General features: G+C 45.9%; 1 protein-coding gene and 1 long non-coding RNA gene across 6 annotated transcripts; both read left to right on the top strand.

Moving 5' to 3' along the window:
• Positions 1-1,982: 1,982 nt before the first annotated feature.
• LOC109752698 (probable disease resistance protein At1g61300) lies at positions 1,983-7,329 on the top strand. 5 transcript variants are annotated; one of them, XM_020311599.4, is made up of 4 exons: positions 1,991-2,324; positions 2,619-2,770; positions 3,186-4,403; positions 4,485-7,329. In XM_020311599.4, the coding sequence occupies exons 3-4, from the start codon at positions 3,213-3,215 to the stop codon at positions 7,125-7,127; spliced, it is 3,834 nt and encodes a 1,277-aa protein (XP_020167188.1). In that variant the 5' UTR covers positions 1,991-2,324; positions 2,619-2,770; positions 3,186-3,212; the 3' UTR covers positions 7,128-7,329. The 5 variants fall into 5 exon arrangements, with proteins under 5 accessions (XP_073358837.1, XP_073358836.1, XP_073358838.1 ...); XM_073502736.1 differs by having other exon boundaries at positions 1,983-2,324; positions 2,673-2,770; positions 3,186-7,329; XM_073502735.1 differs by having other exon boundaries at positions 1,983-2,324; positions 3,186-7,329.
• A 9,048-nt stretch (positions 7,330-16,377) lies between these two features.
• Positions 16,378-16,989, top strand: LOC141025459 (uncharacterized). The gene is made up of 4 exons (XR_012186923.1): positions 16,378-16,524; positions 16,603-16,638; positions 16,762-16,851; positions 16,933-16,989. It is a non-coding gene; the product is annotated as an uncharacterized lncRNA (long non-coding RNA).
• Positions 16,990-22,989: the final 6,000 nt, after the last annotated feature.

Genomic DNA, 22,989 nt, shown 5'->3' with positions numbered 1-22,989 from the left:
GCTTACAGATTATCATACTATTTAATGAATATTTTATGGATATGTGGTGAACTCGTGTAAATTTTCAGAAAAATAATATGATTTTTTAAGTTTACAATGTGTTTTTTTCGTTTTTCAAAATACCGGGCTTCTTGGAGTCTGGGAGCCAAACTTAAAATTGCAGTATGCTCAATTACCTCAACTGAAAGAAGAGAGAATTAACTATTACAAGCGTAGCAAAACATCTCATGCATGGGTGAAAATTAACATTTTTGCTAATTTTCGGTCGATTGATTCTCTATTAGCGTCCTGTCGATTTTTCATTCGTTGGAACGGGGGTTGGCGTGATTGTTGACGCATGCTCGACTTGGCATTCTGGTTATGCCCATCGACTCATTGGACATGAGGTTTTTCTTCCAAAAGCCCACCTGATTTGAGGGGTGTGGGGAGGATATCCTTCATTTCGTCTTTGCCTCCCGAGGGGAGGAACTACTCGTCTCAGTTCAGGACAGGACGAGCTATTCGCAGGGAAAGAGAGAGGGGGTAAGAGATGGTCCACTAGGGTGGGATCGGCGGTCGTCGTGGGGCGACACGTAGTTGATGTTTCCCCTTTTCTCCGCTCAATTATTTTTCTCGGTTTTGTTTTGGATTTTGACGTGCGTGGAGGCAGATTGTCTGCAGCTACCACTCCCCCCCCCCCTCTCCTCCTACCTAGCCGAAAGAAAACATCCTCTTATGACTGTTCATTTGATTTCCCCTATAGATATGCACTGCGCCCATGTAATGACTTAGTTCCTGCCTCCCACCATGCAGAGGATTTTGGTAGGTGGTCCTTTTTGCTCGTGTGTTCTAGTATCTTAAATACTTCTAGCTCGACAATGCTCCAAGTATTGCATAATCTCCTAGATCTATAAGGCTATGGTATTTTTGTTTGCCGGTCTTTATGCTTGCATAATTCATCTTTGTACGAGTCTTGATATAGTTTAGCTATCTATCAATTTTGAGACTCCCTTTTTTGTTTTAGTATTATCTAATTCTATGAAAGAGAATGCAATAAGCATAGAAAGCAAATAGGCTATCATATCACTATTGATATTCTCATTTTTATTTCTTAATGTTCCCTTTCTTTGAAGCTACAATCATTTGACTTTGCACCTATTTTGAGCTACATCATTGATGGTATTTCTTGGATCGGTGAAGGTAATGTTGTCGTGGCATCATTGATTTCAGTGGCGGCGGATTCTAAAGCGTGTGCGTGTTGAGGGTCTGCTAGACCAGTTGGTGCTCTCGGCTCGCCGTGGGGCAACCTGGTGAGGCCACCAGATTAGATGGTGTGCGTGGATGCGCCAGGGCACTTCATCCGACTTGTAGTGTAGCGATTGTGGTCGTCAGGAAGGTGGCTTTGGATTGATGCATGTATCTGTTTTGTGAGACTCCGTTGAATAATTTAATAAAGATGGTTGGGTGCATCGTTTGATGCAGAGGCCGGGGGTAATCCTCCTTTTCGAACCACAATGTATCTGTTTGGATTTACCATGATGTCAATCATTTGCACATATTTTTTCCATCGGACGACGATGATAGGTGAAGATCCACCAGCTTATACTAAGTCAAGGTTTACATGCTCGCATGACTGGGAGGCTCTCACTGATAAGGATATCAATCAAACATACGTCAAGGTAAAATTACTTCACATATGTTTTACCTTGACGTACAATATAGGCTTATGTGTGTTTAGGTTTGACAACAGCAAGTTTTATTCTTTAAAACTACACATCCATACAGGTCCTTTGCTATGAAAAACTCTGCAAATGATTGGCAGAGTTGGACAACTCTGCTTCTCCAAGTCAGACATTTCCTTGCTATCTGAGCTAAGACCGAGCTTGGATCTTGTTAGACAAGCCATGGCGTCCCTTCCTCCTGGATTCCAGTTCCACTTCTCAACAGTTGCTTTCTGAGAAAATGGGTCCCAAGCAATCACCAACCAATTTAATTAGCTTCTCAACAGTTGCTTTCTGGAGTAGCTGGTAGTTGATATAAACTAATGGCCAATAATTGAGCAGTTTTCTGCAGCTTGGTTGTTGACTATTCTCTCCCTCACTTCCAAGGGAAGGGATCCCTTCCCAATCACAATCTCCCACAATCATTTTCCTCTTCTGCTTCTTCTTCTTCCTCTTCTTCTTCTTCTTCTTCTTCTTCTGCATCCACAATATCTCTTTCTGTGTCAAAATAGTCTATTGGAGGAAGTTTTCTTTTCCTTGTGACAAAACCAAACCTTTATACTTGTTCTGAAACAAGTTCCGGAGAAGGGCTCTTCCCTTCCACCATAAAAGAAGAGACACACAGTAAGCACTTTCTTTCTTGCAACTTTATCTGTTGTAGCGTTATCTTTTATCTATTCAGTTTCAAACCTCTTAACAATTAGCGGACATATTTCCACAACTCCAATCCGCTATAGCTCAAGTTACAGTACATCATCCATATAGAGCGTGATATATATATTCTACTTCGTCTTATGCTAGCAGCCTTTGATGAATTTCTTAGTCTCTTGATACTCAATATGCTTCTGCCCAAAAACTGATAAAAACTTCTCAAGATTTCCCATCGTCGTCTAACATCGGTGTCCTATCTGAATGAAGAAACAAGACTCAAACAGGATCTTCTCGTGGCCATGTTTTCATTTGTGTGGTTAGGTCTCCTGGAGGAACATACATACCAAGATTAGTTCTCCTGGAGGAACATATATACCAAGATTGTTTTGTTTACCTGCAATTATTATACAAGAGACACAGTAAGCACTTTCTTGCGAACTTATCTGTTATTACAACAAGTGTTATCTCCACAATCAAACATATTTCCACAACAACTTTCTGATGCAGTCATATACTCCCCCCGTCCGGAATTACTGGATGTAGCAATTCCGGACGGAGGGAGTATATAATACGCCTTCCATATAGAAAAGTTCTTCATAGGGATCTGTTAGCATATACAATCACGTAAGACATATTGGGTTACAAGTAGTATAGCAGTGTAAACTTGCACAAGTTCAAACATAATGACACAAGATTTATGAGTATTCAACATCTCAAAGCTCGCGCTTCATCTGCCATTGCATGCAGTCTATGCTTTTCATAAACGTAACTGATTGGTGTTTTTTCTTGCCATATAAGTACATCACTGAGACACAACAATTGTCTGTCTTGCAGTACTGATTCTTCGAACAAGTGCCAAAAATGCCAATCGTCCCGCCAGCGCTTGGTCCTTTGCTCGGAAATACTGTCAACACGGTCATAAGTCCATTCTATACGCTCTTCTCCACAAATGCCACGTATTGCTTCACCGCTCGCACAAACGTGAGGAATCACAAGACTGAAACTGAGACTTTGAAAGGCAACTTACATAGTATCAAACAGAGAATTACAGATGGCGAAAGGAATGGCCTGATACCAACGGAAGAAGCAAAGGATTGGGTGCGAAGGGCGGAGCAAGCCATATCTGAAGAAGCGGCAAACCGCGAGTCTTTTGATCAGAGGTGCAGAATCTTTGGGTGCTCCATGAATTGCTGGGGAAACTATAAAACCAGCAAGGAAGCAGCTGAGAAGGTGCATGCTGTGAGAACATATATCAGTAGCACACCTCAACCCAATAATATCACACGCATACCACCTCCGCCTCCTGTTGTAGATTTGTCCACCCACTCTGCTCAACTTCCGCCAAGCAGAGAGGATACTCTCAACAATGCTCTCAGGTGCATTACGGCAGTGGGAGCCATTGGAATATGGGGTCCAGATAGAGATGAGAAAACACATCTTCTCAAGAAGATCAACGATTCATTTCTTGAGGAATGCCCCTTTGATTTTGTCATCTTTGTTACAGCCTCCAGTGAGGTCTCGGTACAAGCTCAAATCGTAAGCAGGCTCCGTACAGACGCGGTTCCTGATGTGGCAACTCAAGCTACCAGGATATCTGAACTGCTCAGCAAAAAAAAATTTCTGCTGTTGGTGGATGACCTTCGTGTGCAGCTAGACCTTCAAGCAGCTGGCATTCCATATCCTCTTGGAGATGTGCAAGTTGTGGAAGCCGGGCAAGTTTCTCGCTGGGTGCAGAGGAAAGTGGTAGTCACATCAATATCACAATCCATATGTCATCTGATGGATGTAGAAAGGGATATACATGTGCCTGATTTGGGAGAGGATGAAGCACGCCAGTTGTTTGCAGAAGAATTTGGTGCGCAGGATATTTATTCTGATCCTGTCATCGGGGCTCTTGCAGAGCAACTTGTAAGAGAACTAAAAAGCCTGCCATCAGATTTGATACGTTATGGGAAGGTAATGCAAGGAATAAGAGATGTAAGGCGGTGGCAAGATGCAATTGATGCCGTAAGGAAAGCAAACCTTCGAAGGGACGGCGACCCATTAAATTTGGTAAGTATTTATATCAACGCTCATTTTTCATATTGTCGTTTTGAATATTTATTAATTTATGTGTGTTATTTGTCCTTGAAGTCGGAAAAGATTGTGAGAAATCTCAAGAATGCGACAGAAGACCTGAATGCCAAGGGGAAGGATGTCCACCGGGAGATCGCGGATGCTGAGCTACAACATAATAAAACACCAACGAATGAGGCGAAAAGATGGCTGCAAAAAGTGTATAACATCATTCATGATGTACAAGTGATGTCTCACGGTTCCAGGCAGTTGAAGATGGATGTTACCATGGAGGCATCTGAGAAGCTTCGTGAGGTTCAAGAATGTCTCAGTACTTGTCCCAGTACTATTGTTGTTGAGTCAATGCCACCTCCTGTACAAGAGATGCCTGGTCCATCTATGTCAGCTGAGAACCTTAACCTTCAAGATGCGCTCCACTTCATTAAGGATGAACCCACAGTGGGAATGATTGGAATTTGGGGTCCAGGTGGAGTGGGGAAAACACATCTTCTCAAAAACATCAATAATTCATTTGGAGAGGGCATGGACTTTAATTTTGTTCTCTTTGTAACTGCCTCCAAAGAGTGCTCGGTGGAAAAGGTCCAGTCGCAAATCATAGAAAGGTTCAAGCTGCCAAGCAGTGGTTCTAAAAGTCGTACCATATATGAGTACATGAAGACGAAAAGCTTTCTTGTACTATTGGATGACCTATGGGATGAAATTGATCTAGAAGATGTTGGAATACCATATCCCCTTGGAAGTGTAAACAAACTCAGTAGAAAAGTGGTGCTAACAACAAGATTAAGAAAAGTTTGCGGCCAAATGAAGGTGAAGAAAGAGTTAAAAGTCGCATATCTGCAGGAGCATGAGGCATGGCAGCTATTTGAAGAAAATATTGATGCCGAAACTCTTTCTAGTCCCCATATTGAAGATCTTGCTAGAGAACTTATGAAGGAACTGAAAGGCTTGCCATTAGCTTTGATAACTATTGGAAAGGCAATGTATCAGAAAGATGAGTATCAATGGGAAACTGCCATCCAATATATGAAAAAATCATGCTGCACTGAGGACAAAGACCCAATAGAACTGGGTATGGAAACTAATGTTTTCAGGCAGCTGAAGTTTAGTTATGAGAAATTAAGAAACGACACATTAAGATATTGTTTTTTGACTTGTGTACTGTGGCCAGAGGATGCGAAGATTCGCAAAGTTGACCTTGCTCAATGTTGGATGGGCTTAGGTCTAGTGAATGAGCATGACATAGAATATTCCTTCAGGAAATCATATAGTTTGATAGCTGACCTTACAGCTGCATGTTTGCTAGAGAGCAGCGATGTTCGCCCAGGATCTTCCTTTGAAAATTCACATGGTTCTGTTAAAGTGCATGATGTGATTCGTGATATGGCTTTATGGATTTCTTGTGACTATGGTGAGAACAATGACAAATGGATTGTGGCGGCACCAGGTGGCAGAGACAAAAGAATCATTATCCTTTCAAACAAAGCTGAGTGCATCTCCTTGAGTTTCAACAGAATTCCTATCAGGTTTAATCTTGATCCATTAAAATTGAGGATCTTGTGCCTTCGGAACAACGAATTGGATGAAAGCATTGTTGAAGAAATTAAGAATTGCACTTCACTGACATATCTGGATTTGAGCAGAAACAACCTCAAGAGGATACCGGAAGAATTATGTTCCTTGGTAAACCTGGAATACCTTGATTTGTCAGAAAATGTATTTGGGGAAAGTGGAGTGCCTCAATCCTTTGGAAAGCTTATCAACCTCAAGTTCTTGTACCTAAAGTCTGGTAGTGGTTACGTGAGAATACCAAGTGGGGTCATTTCTAGACTTAAAGCATTGCAGGTAATAGACTTGAGGAGTCTCTTAAGAAAATGTACCCTATTCCTATTCCGGGAGTTGGGCACCCTACCTCAGTTGAAAGCGCTTGGTATTCTGGTAAGAGATTTAGCTCAGTTGGAGTCACTAGAAGCAGCAAACCTCCCTGTTAGATATTTGGCTCTAAATGATGTAAGTGCACTCACTCGTATTTTATCAACCGACTTTGCACAAAGGACCTTGTATGAACTGGATATCAATTTAGAAAGATATTTTCTTGAACAAGATATCAACGAAGAAATCGACACTCGAGAAATAACAGTAGAACATGATACGGAACAACCAAACAACCGTTTTGGTGCTCTCAACAACCTCCATTTAACTATGACGAGATCCTTGAGAGAGATAAAGTGGATGGGAGCAACTCCAGCATTTATATTCCCAAGGCTCGCTTATTTGGAATTGATTATGTGCCAACATCTATTGCACCTCTCTTGGGTTATGCATTTGCCTCGCCTTGAACAACTTCATATAGTTTCCTGTGATGGCATGGTGCAAGCATTTATGAGGTGCCATGGTGACAAATTGTGCAACGGACAGGACAAGACAAAAACATTTCCTCGCCTCAAGCTTCTCTTTCTTATTTATAACGAATCGTTGGAAACTATTGGGGACAATGGTATGGAATTCCCATCCCTAGAGCGACTTGAGCTTGAAGGTAGTCTCGCATTGAAGAGGCTTCCTTTCCAGTCGGACAGTGTGCCGCCAAAGTTGAAGGAGCTACGGTTTGATGATGCTCGATGCTGGGAGAGACTGGAATGCGAAGAAGGTGTCAAAACTATCCTGCAACCCTATCTTAAATTTGGCAGACGACATCAGGGTTAAAAATTTCAACGAAATTTGGGCGAAGCTGATTTGTATGATTAGTAGTTAGTCCATTAATTACATGATGTATGTAATAGATGTTGCTTTCTCCTGGCATGGACACTCATGGTCTCATGTTAAGACACAAGTAGCAAACATTGTACGTAGGAAATATTCAAATTATTGCAGCCAGGATGTGCAACTGTACACGCCTTCCTTTGCTTTCGGCGGAGCACCCCTCTTGTTTCAATTAAGTCTTATAAAACTTGTTGCTGCAGCCAGAGCTGACGAGATTTATTTTTTAAGGGACGAGAGACGAGATGAAATGGGGAGTAGATCGATGCGATCCAGTGTTGCTCATTAACTGCCCTGTTGTTTTCTAAGCATCACTAGGTGAATGCCCATGCGTTGCACAGGGGCACACATATTCTAGTTGCTCGTTACTATTCATGTCGAACATACATCTTCAAGTTCTAATGCACTTCAGGTGACATTTTCAACCTTTTTTACTGCCAAATCAGTTTTCTTCTTATTCTTGTTCTTCCTCCCTGTTGTCTCCGCCTACAAATCCATGCTCACCACCTCCATCGATACAGCTTGTTCTTTGAGTCACAAATACTATTCTTCAAAATAAACCAAAAGGCCAATTATACCCAGCATGTAAGGAAAAGGGATATTTGGGTTTGTCTAAATATCACATGTATATTGCGAAAAAGTTCATCAACTAAGCATCTCATATCACATGTCTATCTAGTTCCTGTAGAGAAGAACACAATCTATCATTTTAGCTTTCATCCAAGATATCAACATTATTCATTTACTGCAAATATATTATTACACACAATAATTTAATTTGAGGAAAAAAAGATAATTTTGAACGGACATTAAAGCATGTGTTTTACTCGCTTTTCAGCATAGGGAGTAAAGAATAACACAATTAGTCCATGATGATGAAACAGTCAAAAGTATTTGCTCTATTATATGACATGCAGCCGGTAGAAGTAAACTCCAGATTAACATCACCTCCGTTGCCTAAAACGGATGGACCTAAGGAGCCAATCTCAGGCTAGCTAATCTGCTGATCATTTGCTTATGATACTACTCGAACAGGGAGCATTTGTATACATAAATGAGAGCTGTAACTCAGTGGAGGAGCTAGAAACAAAAAGCTGAGCGGGCCAAGCTAAAGTACAACACAAATTCTGAACCATTTATTTATAATTTTATATACTACTCCCTATGTAAACTAATATAAGATGTTTTAGATGATTTAAGACGTCTTATATTAGTTTATAGAGGTAGTAGTAGACATAATAAGTACTCAGTACATTATTGAATAACCAGCCTTCTCATGGCTGATAGCTATGTACACTAAACTGTAAACACAATTGAGTGAACTATTTATGCTAACAATTGAAAACTTTTGTTAAACAATTGTGCCTTTGCATAGTCTACAAACAACAAGACCACCGAACAAGATCTTCCACAATTTATTTATGGTAATACAGACAAATAGACAATAACCTAAGTAAAATTTAGGGAAAGAAGTTGGGAATGAATCAAAGAAAATTACATGTGGACGGGCTCAGATTCAGTAAAGGAACTGTGTTGCGGGCTTGCCGCGTTGTGTAGCTTGCAAATGATGCAAGGAACATTGGAGAGAATCAAATTCAGATAAGGAAGGAAACTGTGTTGCTGGCTTGCTGCCGCTAGCTAGCTGTGTGCGCTTGCGCTCCACGGAACAGAAATGTCAAGCACAATTGTCAGCTGGAAAGGGCGAGATTGCTCGGAAATTCAAATGGCATCAGCAACACCTACTCCCAAGTTGTCGTAGAATTGTCACGGCAGATGTCCTAGTGTGAGGACTTAGTCGTGAGGCCAATGCATCTATGTGGTAGCTTGAGAGGGGTTCATTTGGACGAGAGACGCGAGGCGGATCAACACACAAAACAAGGATTTAGACAGCTTCGGGCCCCAGGAAACATCATCCGGTAATAGCCCTACATGCTGTTTGTGGCTAGGTCTCATTATGCTCATGAGGGAGACGCCGCATAACCGGCTCTCCTCTAGTTGTGTCTAGCCTTGGAGATTATTTTCTGCTTCTCTCCCTCTTTGGGGAGTGTCGTGGAATTGTCACGGCAGATGTCTTCATGAAAAGGACTTAGTCGTGGAGCCATCGCAACCAGGAAGCTTAAAGGGGTTAAATCGGGACAAAGGACACGAGGATTATACTGGTTCGGCCCCTTACGGTGAAGGTAAAAGCCTACGATCCAGTTTGGAGTGGGATTGCTTATGTCTCGATAACCAGGGAGCGAATCGCTTGACCTAGCTCTCGATCTGATGTTACCTACCTTGAACCGCCGCTGGGTCGTCCCTTTATATACAGAGGTTAACGCCCAGCGGCTCTCAGAGTCCCGGCCGGCTCATAAACAGTGTCCGGCTCGGTCTCTTAACTATTCTTGCCTTATAATACAAGTCACGCACTTATGGTGGTTTATCACTACGGGCCTTAAGTCGCCTCTAGGCTTTGGGCCCTTAACTGACCCGCCATCTTCAACCTTGGTCTTGGGCTTCGAGAATGCTAGTAGGTATAATCCGGCCCCTACTGGGCGGGTCATACCAGTAGTTATTGAAGGAAATATGCCCTAGAGGCAATAATAAAGTTATTATTTATTTCCTTATATCATGATAAATGTTTATTATTCATGCTAGAATTGTATTAACTCGAAACTTGATACATGTATGAATACATAGACAAACAGAGTGTCACTAGTATGCCTCTACTTGACTAGCTCGTTGATCAAAGATGGTTATGTTTCCTAGCCATAGACATGAGTTGTCATTTGATTAACGGGATCACATCATTAGGAGAATGATGTGATTGACTTGACCCATTCCGTTAGCTTAGCACTCGATCGTTTAGTATGTTGCTATTGCTTTCTTCATGACTTATACATGTTCCTATGACTATGAGATTATGCAACTCCCGTTTACCGGAGGAACACTTTGTGTGCTACCAAACGTCACAACGTAACTGGGTGATTATAAAGGTGCTCTACAGGTGCTTCCAAAGGTACTTGTTGGGTTGGCGTATTTCGAGATTAGGATTTGTCACTCCGATTGTCGGAGAGGTATCTCTGGGCCCACTCAGTAATGCACATCACTATAAGCCTTGCAAGCATTGTAACTAATGAGTTAGTTGCGGGATGATGTATTACGGAACGAGTAAAGAGACTTGCCGGTAACGAGATTGAACTAGGTATTAAGATACCGACGATCGAATCTCGGGCAAGTAACATACCGATGACAAAGGGAACAACGTATGTTGTTATGCGGTCTGACCGATAAAGATCTTCGTAGAATATGTGGGAGCCAATATGAGCATCCAGGTTCCGCTATTGGTTATTGACCGGAGAGGTGTCTCGGTCATGTCTACATAGTTCTCGAACCCGTAGGGTCCGCACGCTTAACGTTACGATGACGGTTATATTATGAGTTTATGTGTTTTGATGTACCGAAGGAGTTCGGAGTCCCGGATGAGATCGGGGACATGACGAGGAGTCTCGAAATGGCCGAGACGTAAAGATCGATATATTGGACGACTATATTCAGACTTCGGAAAGGTTCCGAGTGATTCGGGTATTTTTCGGAGTACCGGAGAGTTACGGGAATTCGTATTGGGCCTTAATGGGCCATACGGGAAAGGAGAGAAAGGCCCCAAAGGGTGGCCGCACCCCTCCCCATGGACTAGTCCGAATTGGACTAGGGAGGGGGGGCGCCCCCTTCCTTCTTTCTCCTTCTCACTTCCCTTCTCCTATTCCAACAAGGAAAGGAGGAGTCCTACTCCCGGTGGGAGTAGGACTCCCCCCTTGGCGCGCCCTCCTCCTTGGCCGGCGGCCTCCCCCTTGCTCCTTTATATACGGGGGCAGGGGGGCACCCCATAGACACAACAATTGATCATTGATCTCTTAGCCGTGTGCGGTGCCCCCTCCATCATATTACACCTCGATAATATCGTAGCGGTGCTTAGGCGGAGCCCTGCGTCGGTAGAACATCATCATCGTCACCACGCCGTCGTGCTGACAAAACTCTCCCTCAACACTCGGCTGGATCGGAGTTCGAGGGAAGTCATCGAGCTGAACGTGTGCTGAACTCGGAGGTGCCGTGCGTTCGGTACTTGATCGGTCAAATCGTGAAGACGTATGACTACATCAACCGCGTTGTGTTAACGCTTCCGCTTTCGGTCTACGAGGGTACGTGGACAACACTCTCCCCTCTCGTTGCTATGCATCACCATGATCTTGCGTGTGCGTAGGAAATTTTTTGAAATTACTACGTTCCCCAACAGTGGCATCCGAGCCTGGTTTTATGCGTTGATGTTATATGCACGAGTAGAACACAAGTGAGTTGTGGGCGATATAAGTCATACTGCTTACCAGCATGTCATATTTTGGTTCAGCGGATTGGATCCGTGATCTGAGGATTATCCTCATTGCTGCACAGAAGAATTATGTCCTTGATGCACCGCTAGGTGATAGACCTATTGCAGGAGCAGATGCAGACGTTATGAACGTTTGGCTAGCTCAATATGATGACTACTTGATAGTTTAGTGCACCATGCTTAACGGCTTAGAATCGGGACTTCAAAGACGTTTTGAACGTCATGGACCATATGAGATGTTCTAGGAGTTGAAGTTAATATTTCAAGCAAATACCCGAGTTGAGAGATATGAAGTCTCCAACAAGTTCTATAGCTAAAAGATGGAGGAGAATAGCTCAAGCAGTGAGCATGTGCTCAGATTGTCTGGGTACTACAATCACTTGAATCAAGTGGGAGTTAATCTTCCAGATAAAATAGTGATTGACAGAATTCTCTAGTCACCATCATCAAGTTAGTAGAACTTCGTGATGAACTATAGTATGCAAGGGATGACGAAAGTAATTCCCGAGCTCTTCGTGATGCTGAAATCGACGAAGGTAGAAATCAAGAAAAACATCAAGTGTTGATGGTTGACGAGACCACTAGTTTCAAGAAAAGGGCAAACGGAAGAAGGGGAACTTCAAGAAGAACGGCAAGCAAGTTGCTGCTCAAGTGAAGAAGCTTAAGTCTGGTCCTAAGCCTGAGACTAAGTGCTTCTACTGCAAAGGGACTGGTCACTGGAAGCGGAACTACCCCAAGTATTTGGTGGATAAGAAGGATGGCAAAGTGAACAAAGGTATATTGGATATACATGTTATTGATGTGTACTTTACTAGTGTTTATAGCAACCCCTCGACATTTGATACTGGTTCAGTTGCTAAGAGTAGTAACTCGAAACGGGAGTTGCAGAATAAACAGAGACTAGTAAAAGGCGAGGTGACGATGTGTGTTGGAAGTAGTTCCAAGATTGATATGATCATCATCGCACACTCCCTATACTTTCGGGATTAGTGTTGAAACTAAATAAGTGTTATTTGGTGTTTGCGTTGAGCATGAATATGATTTGATCATGTTTGTTGCAATACGGTTATTCATTTAAATTAGAGAATAATTGTTGTTCTGTTTACATGAATAAAACCTTCTATGGTCATACACCCAATAAAATGGTTTGTTGGATCTCGATCGTAGTGATACACATATTCATAATAATGAAGCCAAAAGATGAAAAGTTAATAATGATAGTGCAACTTATTTGTGGCACTGCCGTTTAGGTCATATTGGTGTAAAGTGCATGAAGAAACTCCATACTGATGGGATTTTGGAGTCACTTGATTATGAATCACTTGATGCTTGCGAACCGTGCCTCATGGGCAAGATGACTAAAACATCGTTCTCCGGAACTATGGAGAGAGCAACAGATTTGTTGGAAATCATACATACAGATGTATGTGGTCCGATGAATATTGAGGCTCGTAGCAGGTATCATTATTTTCTGACCTTCACAGATGATTTGAGCAGATATGGGTATATCTACTTAATGAAACAGAAGTCTGAAACATTTGAAAAGTTCATATAATTTCAGAGTGAAGCGGAAAATCATCGTAACAAGAAAATAAAGTTTCTCTACGATCTGATCGTGGAGAAGAGTATTTGAGTTACGAGTTTTGCCTTCAGTTAAAACAATGTGAAATAGTTTCACTACTCACGCCACCTGGAACACCACGGTGTAATGGTGTGTCCGAACATCGTAACCGTACTTTATTAGATATGGTGCGATATATGATGTCTCTTACCGATCTACCACTATCGTTTTGGGGTTATGCATTAGAGACAGCTGCATTCACGTTAAATAGGGTACCATCTAAATCCGTTGAGACGACATCTTATGAACTGTGGTTTGGCAAGAAACCAAAGTTGTCGTTTCTTAAAGTTTGGGGTTGCGATGCTTATGTGAAAAGGTTTCATCCTGATAAGCTCAAACCCAAATCGGAGAAATGTGTCTTCATAGGATACCCAAAGGAGACAGTTGGGTACACCTTCTATCACAGATCCGAAGGCAAGACATTCGTTGCTAAGAATGGATCCTTTCTAGAGAAGGAGTTTCTCTCGAAAGAAGTGAGTGGGAGGAAAGTAGAACTTGATGAGGTAACTGTACCTCATCGCTTATTGGAAAGTAGTTCATCACAGAAACCAATTCCTGTGACACCTACACCAATTAGTGAGGAAGTTAATGATGATGATCATGAAACTTCAGATCAAGTTGTTACTGAACCTCGTAGGTCAACCAGAGTAAGATCCGCACCAGAGTTGTCGTGGAATTGTCACGGCAGATGTCCTCGAGCTAGGACTTAGTCGTGGAGCCATCGCAGCTAGGAAGCTTGAAGGGGTTAATGCGGGACAAGGAACACGAGGGTTTATACTGGTTCGGCCCCTTACGGTGAAGGTAAAAGCCTACGTCCATTTGAGGTGGTATTGATTAGGGTTACGATCACCAGGGAGCTAAACTGCTATGCCCGGCTCTCGATGAGATTGTCCTTGTCCCTAAACCGCTGCCGGGTCGTCCCTTTATATAGGGAGGCTGATGCCCAGCAGCTCTCAGAGTCCCGGCCGACTCATAAGAGTGTCCGGCTCGGACTCTCAGCTATTCTTGCCTTGCACTACAAGTTCTACCATGATAATGATTGTAACTACGGGCCTTAAGCCATATCCGGGTCTTAAGCCCATCTCTGGCCCACCGTCTTCAAGCTTGGCGCCGGGCTTCTGGTAATGACCATTAGAGTAACCCGGCCCCTCCTGGTGGGTGACTCTAAGGTCTATATCCTCAACATTAGGCCCCAGATTGATTTGAGCCGGCTCATGTCAATCTTCCATTCCTTCGACAGAAAACCTCCGGCTTACAATTGTGTGAAGGCCATAACCCGGTGTGACGTCATCCTCTGGACTCCGGATAATCCGTCGTGACGTCATCTTCCATTAAGCCCGTTTTTTACTCCGCCAGATCCGCAACGGATCTTTTTCTTTACTGTCATCCCGAAAATCGAGGCGTTTCGTGGGGAGATAACCACGCCGTGGTCTCCTTGATTCTCATGCCCACTTATGAACTTGCCTTATAAATAGGCCGGCCCGACGGGCTCTCAGCCACTTCTCTCTCCATCTTCTTCCTCGTGCCACTGCTCCCCTGCCCGAGCTCTGCTACTGCCGCCGCCGTCGCGCCCCCGGTCTTCGTCAACCTTGGCCGCTGCATCACCCTGACTCGGACCAGAAAACGGCGGCAACCTCCGTTCCTCTCCAGCTCTGGTGAGTTTCCGCTACTCCATAGGCAGATCCGTACTAGGGCTCGAGTAGTTCGTCCGTGTTCTTCGTAGTTTATCACGGGCCTCAGTAGATTTGAATTTTGCTGCCCCTTTTTGATCTTAGCTCTGTATAGGCTTACTGCGGTAGACGTTGAGAGCCCAAGAACTTCTCCAGCGTCTGTTTCTAGGTCTAGAAACTTTTCTTTTGCCCGACTATTTTGATCCAAAAATTTTACTGCGATGTGTGAAACCTGTTTTACCACACTTAGTAAAAATTGCAATCCTTGAATCTCGGCGGTTTACAGTTCCGGTTTAAAGAAACCCCGCGCCATAGAACTTTCCGGCTTAAAGAAAACCATGCGCCATAAAATTTCCGGCTTAGCTGTGATAAAGCCTGTAGACAATCAAATTACTCTCAATCCCTCGGCGGCTTAAATAGTCCGATGCACTTAAATGTATACCATTAGTCCCCTTCATAAGCCGCCACCTTGACCTTGAACCGTAGATTTCTTCCGGCTCATAATTAACCCGGACGTTCTTCCTTTTATCATAGACTGCCGACTTTCACCATGCCTCCCAAAGCTCCCATTACTTGCAACTGGATGAGGTCCAATGTCACCAATGAGACCCTAGCAGATTTTGTCAAGTCCGGATATCTGCCCAAGAAGGACGTCATGTCCTACCGTGCCCCTGACCCGTCAGAAGAGAGACCACAGCCAAAGGACGGGGAGGTAGTGATTTTTGCGGATCATATGAGCCGGGGCTTCGCACCGCCCGGTTCAAAGTTTTTCAGAGACGTTCTGAACTTCTTCGATCTGCGGCCTCAGGACATAGGACCCGACTCAGTGTCCAATATCTGCAACTTCCAAGTGTTCTGCGAGGTTTACCTTGGAGAAGAACCTAGTCTGCTGCTCTTCAGAGAGCTTTTTTACTTGAACCGTCAGAATGAGTGCGCCAACGGGCCAAGTCTGGAATTAGGTGACATCTCCATTCAGCGGCGTAGGGACTGCCTCTTCCCTTATGCAGAGCCGCCGAGCCACCCAAAGGACTGGAATATGACTTGGTTCTATTGCCAAGATACGTCACCGGCTGACGAAAGTCCGCTGCCCGGCTTTCGCCCATCACGTCTGGAGTCAACACACCCACTGTCAGACAAACTGACTCCGGCGGAGCGCCAGCCTCTGCTCCCTACTATCAACAAGATCAAGGCTCTCCTGGGCAATGGTCTGAATGGAATCGATCTGGTCCGGGTCTGGATCTCGTGGCGGGTGATCCCATTGAGCCGCCGCCCCGGCTTAATGTGTGAGTACACGGGCCGAAAGGACGACCCTCAGAGACACAGCCGCAATGATCTTCCTGAAGACGTTGCAGAGGAGATGACCAAGGCTCTTTTAAACGAGAGCCTGGCAGACTGCGGAAGGACCGGGTTAGCCCCCTTCTGCAAGACCAACCCAGCCCCAGCGGTAAGCCGCCAATCTGATCATCCTATCTTCTTCTGTATATAACTTTCATCTGAACCGTTTGAAGAAATCATCATTGTATTTTTCAGGCTGACGACAAGTTCTGACGGGTCAAATATGACCATGAGGCGGCCAAGAAGGCCAGAAAGGTGAAGAAAGCCGCCAAGAAAGCCGCCCCTCGCAAGAAAGGAAGCAGGCCTACTGCTTCAGAGCTGATGCAATTAAGCGACAGCTCCGAGTCAGAGGTAACCCCTGAGCTTTTAAGTCCTTGCTGTATTCACTGTTTGTTGCTGTCTGCCTTATCAATACTTTCTCATTGACAGGATGACACCGGCGCAAGTAACCCGGTGGTTGAAGAGGTAATGTCACTTTCCTCCGACTCGGAGCCCTTGCCAAAGCTGAAAGTCCGAAGGGTAACCCGGAAAATAAGCTTTTCACATCCTTTAGCTTATCAAGATCCTCAATTTGTTTTGAAGCGACAGGTTCATGAGAGCCGGCGTCACACCCGGACCAACAAGGACACCGACCTCTCCTCCGGGTTACCTGACACATCAAGGAAGCGCCGAACTGAGGTTATTTCCCACTTGTACCCTTTTCATCCGTTGGCGGGTGTTATCCGTCAGCCACTCAATTCTTCTGACTCAAATTATCAGGAGACCTCCCCCTCTTCGGGCGACTCTATGCAGTCGAGTCTTCCGGCTTTCAAGACCGTGCCCGGGTAATGACAACCATCTCATATTATACTTGTCTGTACTTACCCTTTTTGTGCTTAACGTTTCTGTCCTTTCAGTGCCCAGGCAAAGCTCACCAAGAGAGCGAAGAAGACCAAGTCAGCCGGAGTGCCGGACTTACCTGAACCGGAGGTGACGGCTCAAGAACCGCCAGCTGCTTCCGCCCCCAAAGCCACCATTCCAACCGACAAGGCACCTGAGGCGGCTGCCCCAACTACCAAGGCAACTACAGAAGCTTCTGTTAACCCGGAGGCCTCCAGCTCGGCTCCACCAGCAGATGACCCGGACGTGGTAATCACCCGGACGGAGTTCGTTGAGCCGGGGAGACCTACCGTGCTGGCCAAGTGCTCCGCTAAGGGGGAGTTGCTGCAGCCCCACCGGGTGAACCTGGACCTCTCCGACTACACCAACCTGAGCATTGGAGAGCTCGTCTCTGGCTACATCAGCCAAGTGCACAAGAGCCGGGACGCAGAGGTTGCCATGGTGAACCAGATCCAGCAGAAATCTGAGGTATCATTCTGCTGTCCTCTTACTTACTGCATAGTTACCTTTACCATGCTAGCCCCCAAGTCGACGACTTATGATTGAATATGTTGTAGACTTAGGTTCCAGCTTACTCAATTGAGCCGGCAGTTTGTAGATAGATACGTTCCATATGCATTAGCCCCCAAGTGCCAAGTGTCTTTGCTTGGAAAACGCTTGGGACTTATATAGTAACTGTTCATGCCATAACCCGGAAAATTACAGGCTGCTGGCAAGAAGCTTGAGGCTGACCTTGCTGATGTCAAAAGCCGGCTGAAGATGCAAGAGATGGAGACCCGGAAGGCAAACGCCAAGTTCGTGTCAAGCATCGCCGCGCAAGAAAAGCTGAAGACGGAGTTCGACGCTGAGCGGAAGGCGTGGGCCGAAGAAAAGGCCGCATTGGTGAACCGGGCTGAACAGGCGGAGAAGGCTCTCTCCGAGAAGACCGCCGAGCTCTCCGGCCAAAAGCGCCAAGTGTCCCAGATGGTGGCCGCAATCCTCGGTAAGTCGTCGCGCCGGCTTTTATCAAGTTTAGAATGTTTATATCTCATAATTTCATCCTTGTCGGCGGCTTATTTGACTCTGTTTAAACAGGTCCCAGAAGTGCCAACCTCAACCAGAGCGTGGTAACCAAGCTGAAGGCCGTGTATACCCTGGTGGAGCAGCTCTACACCGGGTCACAGCGTGCCTTAGCTGTGGTGGCCCTATCCAACGAGGTGCCGACTCACCTGGCAGAAGTCCTTCACCGGCTTGCTGTACTGCCTCAACGGATCCAAGAGCTGCGACGGGCCTCTGCAAGAGCCGGAGCGATCGCCGCGCTGAGCCGGGCCAAGGCATTCCTGCCGGAGTTAGACCCGGCGGACATCGCCCTTGGCTATCCAAGCCTGAAGGAAGACGGCTCAGCTTTCGATCAAAAGGACTTCGCAGCTTGCGTGAAGGCCGTTCGCCCGGTGGCCACCCTTATCGGGAACGACACAGATCTGACCAAGTACCAGCCGGGTTACAATGCGGAGAATCAGAGGATTCCAACCCCTCGCTATGAAGCCCTCAACTTGATCCCGCCGGCTCGTCAGCACACTTTCGCCCCGGAGATTGACCCGGCCGGGCTAATTGACGAGGAAGCCCAATTCGAAGCTCTCAGCGGCATCGACTGGAAGTCATCAACTTTCCAGGTCTTGGGATCAGCCGGAGGAGAAGATAGGAACGAGCCGGAGACCTCAACTCAGCAAGCATCGTAACTCGGCTGGCGGTTTACCAAACAATGCCTCACCCTTTTGGACTCAACGAGTCTTGTAATAGAGTAGGACCAACACTTTATTTTTGCCGTGTCACCGTGCACGCCTTGACTGCTGAAGTCTTTTGAAGTTCTCTTTGATGTTTCTCCGGGTCATAATCAATCCTTTGTTTTTCTTAACCTCAAAAGAGGTGCCTTTAATTATCCTGCATAGAAGGGCAAATCACAAGTCTCGAGGCGGCTTACCGCCCTGAAAATCATAAGTTTTAGATAACCCGGAATATGAATCAAAAAGGACTTGTCTTCAATGATATCCTGAATACAGCCGTAAGAACATACTTAACGGCCTGCAAGCATACTTCCGGTTTAGATAACCCGGATAAGAAGGTTGGTACCGCAACTCCGGTTTACCTATCTTATAACACCCATTGCGTTCAGCAATACTGTAAACCAAAGTTAAGCCGGCAAAGTGAAACCCGACTGTACACACCTTGACATAATCAGAGAAAACTTGTGATAAACTGGAAGAACTTAGGGGCTTCCTGTTCGAATACGACCAGAGACCCGGCCCAAAGGGGTTATGCTAAGATTCGAAAACAATCATATAGCCCCCAGTGGGTGTGGCGATGCCAATCAAGAGGGTATCGACAGCTATGTTCTCTTTGGTTCGAATACGACCCATGTTTGAACAGGAAGCCCCCAAGTGATTTTAAGAATTGTTTAACGACGCTGATTCGAATACGATCCACGTCGGTTCCCAAAGGGGTGAAACCATGATTCAAATATGATCAAGGCAAACTCCCCAATGAGCTCGACACTTTGCCAATCAAATGGGTATCGACAGCTATGTTCTCTTTGGTTCGAATACGACCCATGTTTGAACAGGAAGCCCCCAAGTGACCATATTACCCACGGAAAGATTCGAATATGATCATAAGCCGAATCCTCCTTCAAGTTACCATGTTAATCTTGCAAAGAAAACACGTGCACATTTGGGAGGAGAAAAAAGGATAGACGTCCTGCTTTATTGCTTATCATAACATATACATGGCTGAGAGAAATATGTACATTATGAGAGCCGGTGGCTCAAGTGTAGTAAGGCCGAAGCTCAGCTATATTCCACGGCCGACGGGTCTCTTCCTCCGACTTACGTGAATCTTTGTGCTCCCGAATGTCAATGAGGTAATATGACCCGTTGTGCAAGTTCTTGCTGACCACAAAGGGTCCTTCCCAAGGCGGGGAGAGCTTGTGTGCATCTGTTTGATCCTGGATGAGCCGGAGCACGAGATCGCCTTCCTGGAAGACCCGGGATTTAACCCGGCGGCTATGATAACGGCGCAGGTCTTGTTGGTAAATCGCTGAACGGGCTGCTGCCACATCACGCTATTCGTCCAACAAGTCAAGAGCATCTTGGCGCGCCTGTTCATTGTCTGCCTCAACATAAGCCGCCACTCGAGGTGAGTCATGACGGATGTCACTGGGGAGGACGGCCTCTGCCCCATAAACCATGAAGAAAGGCGTGAAGCCTGTAGATCTGTTAGGAGTAGTGTTGATGCTCCATAACACGGAGGGCAACTCCTCCACCCAACAACCCAGCGTCCGTTGCAAAGGGACCAAAAGCCGGGGCCTGATGCCCTTCAGAATCTCCTGATTAGCTCTCTCAGCTTGACCATTGGATTGAGGATGAGCCACTGAGGAAACATCAAGTCGGATATGCTCTCGTTGACAAAACTCTTCCATGGCGCCTTTGGAGAGATTGGTGCCATTGTCAGTTATAATGCTGTGCGGGAAGCCAAAACGGAAAATCACTTTTTTCATAAATTGAACCGCCGTGGCTGCATCGCACTTGCTAACTGGTTCAGCTTCCACCCACTTTGTGAATTTGTCAACTGCCACCAAGAGGTGGGTCTTCTTATCCTTGTACCTTTTAAAAGGCCCAACCATATCAAGCCCCTAGACCGCAAAGGGCCAAGTGATTGGGATCATCCTCAGCTCCTGAGCCGGCACATGAGCCCGTCACGAGAACCTTTGGCAACCATCACACTTACTGACTAAGTCCTCTGCATCAGCATGAGCCGTCAACCAATAGAAACCATGACGAAAGGCCTTGGCCACAAGAGACTTTGAGCCGGCGTGATGGCCACAATCCCCTTCATGGATCTCACGCAAGATTTCTTGACCTTCCTCAGGGGAGACACAACGCTGAAACGCCCCTGTGACACTGCGATGATGCAACTCGCCATCGATAACGACCATTGACTTAGCCCGCCTGGTTATTTGCCTGGCCAAAGTTTCATCCTCAGGCAACTCGCCCCGGGTCATGTAAGCCAGATACGGCATTGTCCAGTCTGGTATGATATGGAGAGCCGCCACCAGTCGTGCCTCCGGGTCAGGGACAACCAAGTCTTCCTCCGTAGGCAACTTAACAGAAGGGCTATACAGGATGTCCAAGAAAGTGTTAGGCGGCACCGGCTTTCGCTGAGAGCCTAGCCGGCTTAGAGCATCAGCCGCCTCGTTCTTCCTGCGATCAATGTGCTCTACTTGGTAGCCCTGAAAGTGCCCAGCAATGGCATCAACTTCGCGGCGATAAGCCGCCATGAGAGGGTCCTTAGAGTCCCACTTGCTTGATACTTGTTGAGCCACCAAGTCTGAGTCACCGAAACACCTTACCCGGCTCAAGCTCATCTCCTTAGCCATCCGAAGACCGTGGAGCAAGGCCTCGTACTCAGCCGCATTGTTAGTGCAAGGAAACATCAACTGTAGCACATAATGGAACTTGTCACCTTTAGGGGAAGCCAATACAACGCCAGCCCCCGAGCCCTCCAACTGCCTGGACCCATCGAAGTGAATAGTCCGATACGTGTTATCCGGCTTTTGCTCGGGCACTTGTGACTCTGTCCAATCATTGATGAAATCCACCAAGGCCTGAGATTTAACAGCAGTGCGTGGCACATATTTGAGACCATGAGGTCCAAGTTCTATAGCCCACTTAGCAATTCTCCCTGTGGCCTCTCTGTTTTGAATGATATCACCAAGAGGGGCAGAACTGACCACAGTGATGGGATGACCCTGAAAATAATGCTTAAGTTTCCGGCTCGCCATGAACACACCATACACAAGCTTCTGCCAATGCGGGTACCGCTGCTTGGACTCAATGAGCACTTCGCTGACATAATAAACCGGCCGCTGAACCGGATGCTCCCTACCCCCCTCCTTGTGCTCCACCACAATAGCCACACTGACGGCTCGTGCGTTTGCCGCCACGTACAGTAATAAGGGCTCCTTATCAACCGGAGCAGCAAGGACTGGGGGCTCTGCCAGCTGCTTCTTCAAATCCTCAAAAGCGGTATTAGCTGCATCATTTCTAGACAAAGTTATCAGTTTTCTTCATCAACTGATATAATGGCATGGCCTTCTCACCCAAACGGCTTATAAACCGGCTTAAAGCAGCGATGCGACCCGCCAAGCGCTGAACGTCATTTATACACGCCGGCTTGGCCAGGGAGGTGATGGCCTTGATCTTCTCCGGGTTAGCCTCAATGCCTCTGTCAGAAACCAAGAAATCCAAGAGTTTGCCTGCAGGAACACCAAAGACACACTTGGCCGGGTTAAGCATCATCTTGTAGACCCGGAGATTATCAAAGGTTTCTCTCAAATCATCTATCAGGGTTTCCTCTTTTATGGACTTAACCACAATATCGTCCACATAAGCATGAACATTACGTCCAATCTGTTTATGAAGACAGTTCTGCACGCAACGCTGATAAGTCGCCTGTGCACACTTGAGTCCAAAGGGCATGGATACATAGCAGAAGGCTCCAAAGGGAGTGATGAACACCGTTTTCTCCTGGTCCTTAACCGCCATTTTAATCTGATGATATCCAGAATAAGCGTCCAGAAAACTTAAACGCGCACAACCGGCTGTAGCATCAATAATTTGATCAATACGGGGAAGGGCAAAAGGATCAGCCGGACACGCCTTATTTAAGTCCGTGTAGTCCACACACATCCGCCAGGTGCCGTTCTTCTTGAGTACGAGCACCGGGTTAGCCAACCACTCTGGGTGGAAGACTTCAACAATAAACCCGGCCGCCAAGAGCCGGGCCACCTCTTCACCAATAGCTTTCCGCCTCTCTTCATTAAACCGCCGAAGGAACTGCCTGACCGGCTTAAATTTCGGATCAACATTGAGAGTGTGCTCAGCGAGTTCTCTAGGTACACCT

Source organism: Aegilops tauschii, chromosome 6, assembly GCF_002575655.3.
Source record: "Aegilops tauschii subsp. strangulata cultivar AL8/78 chromosome 6, Aet v6.0, whole genome shotgun sequence".
Classification (NCBI taxonomy): Eukaryota; Viridiplantae; Streptophyta; class Magnoliopsida; order Poales; family Poaceae; genus Aegilops; species Aegilops tauschii.
Note: the sequence above shows the minus strand (reverse complement) of the source record. Positions and strands in the feature narration are given on the sequence as shown.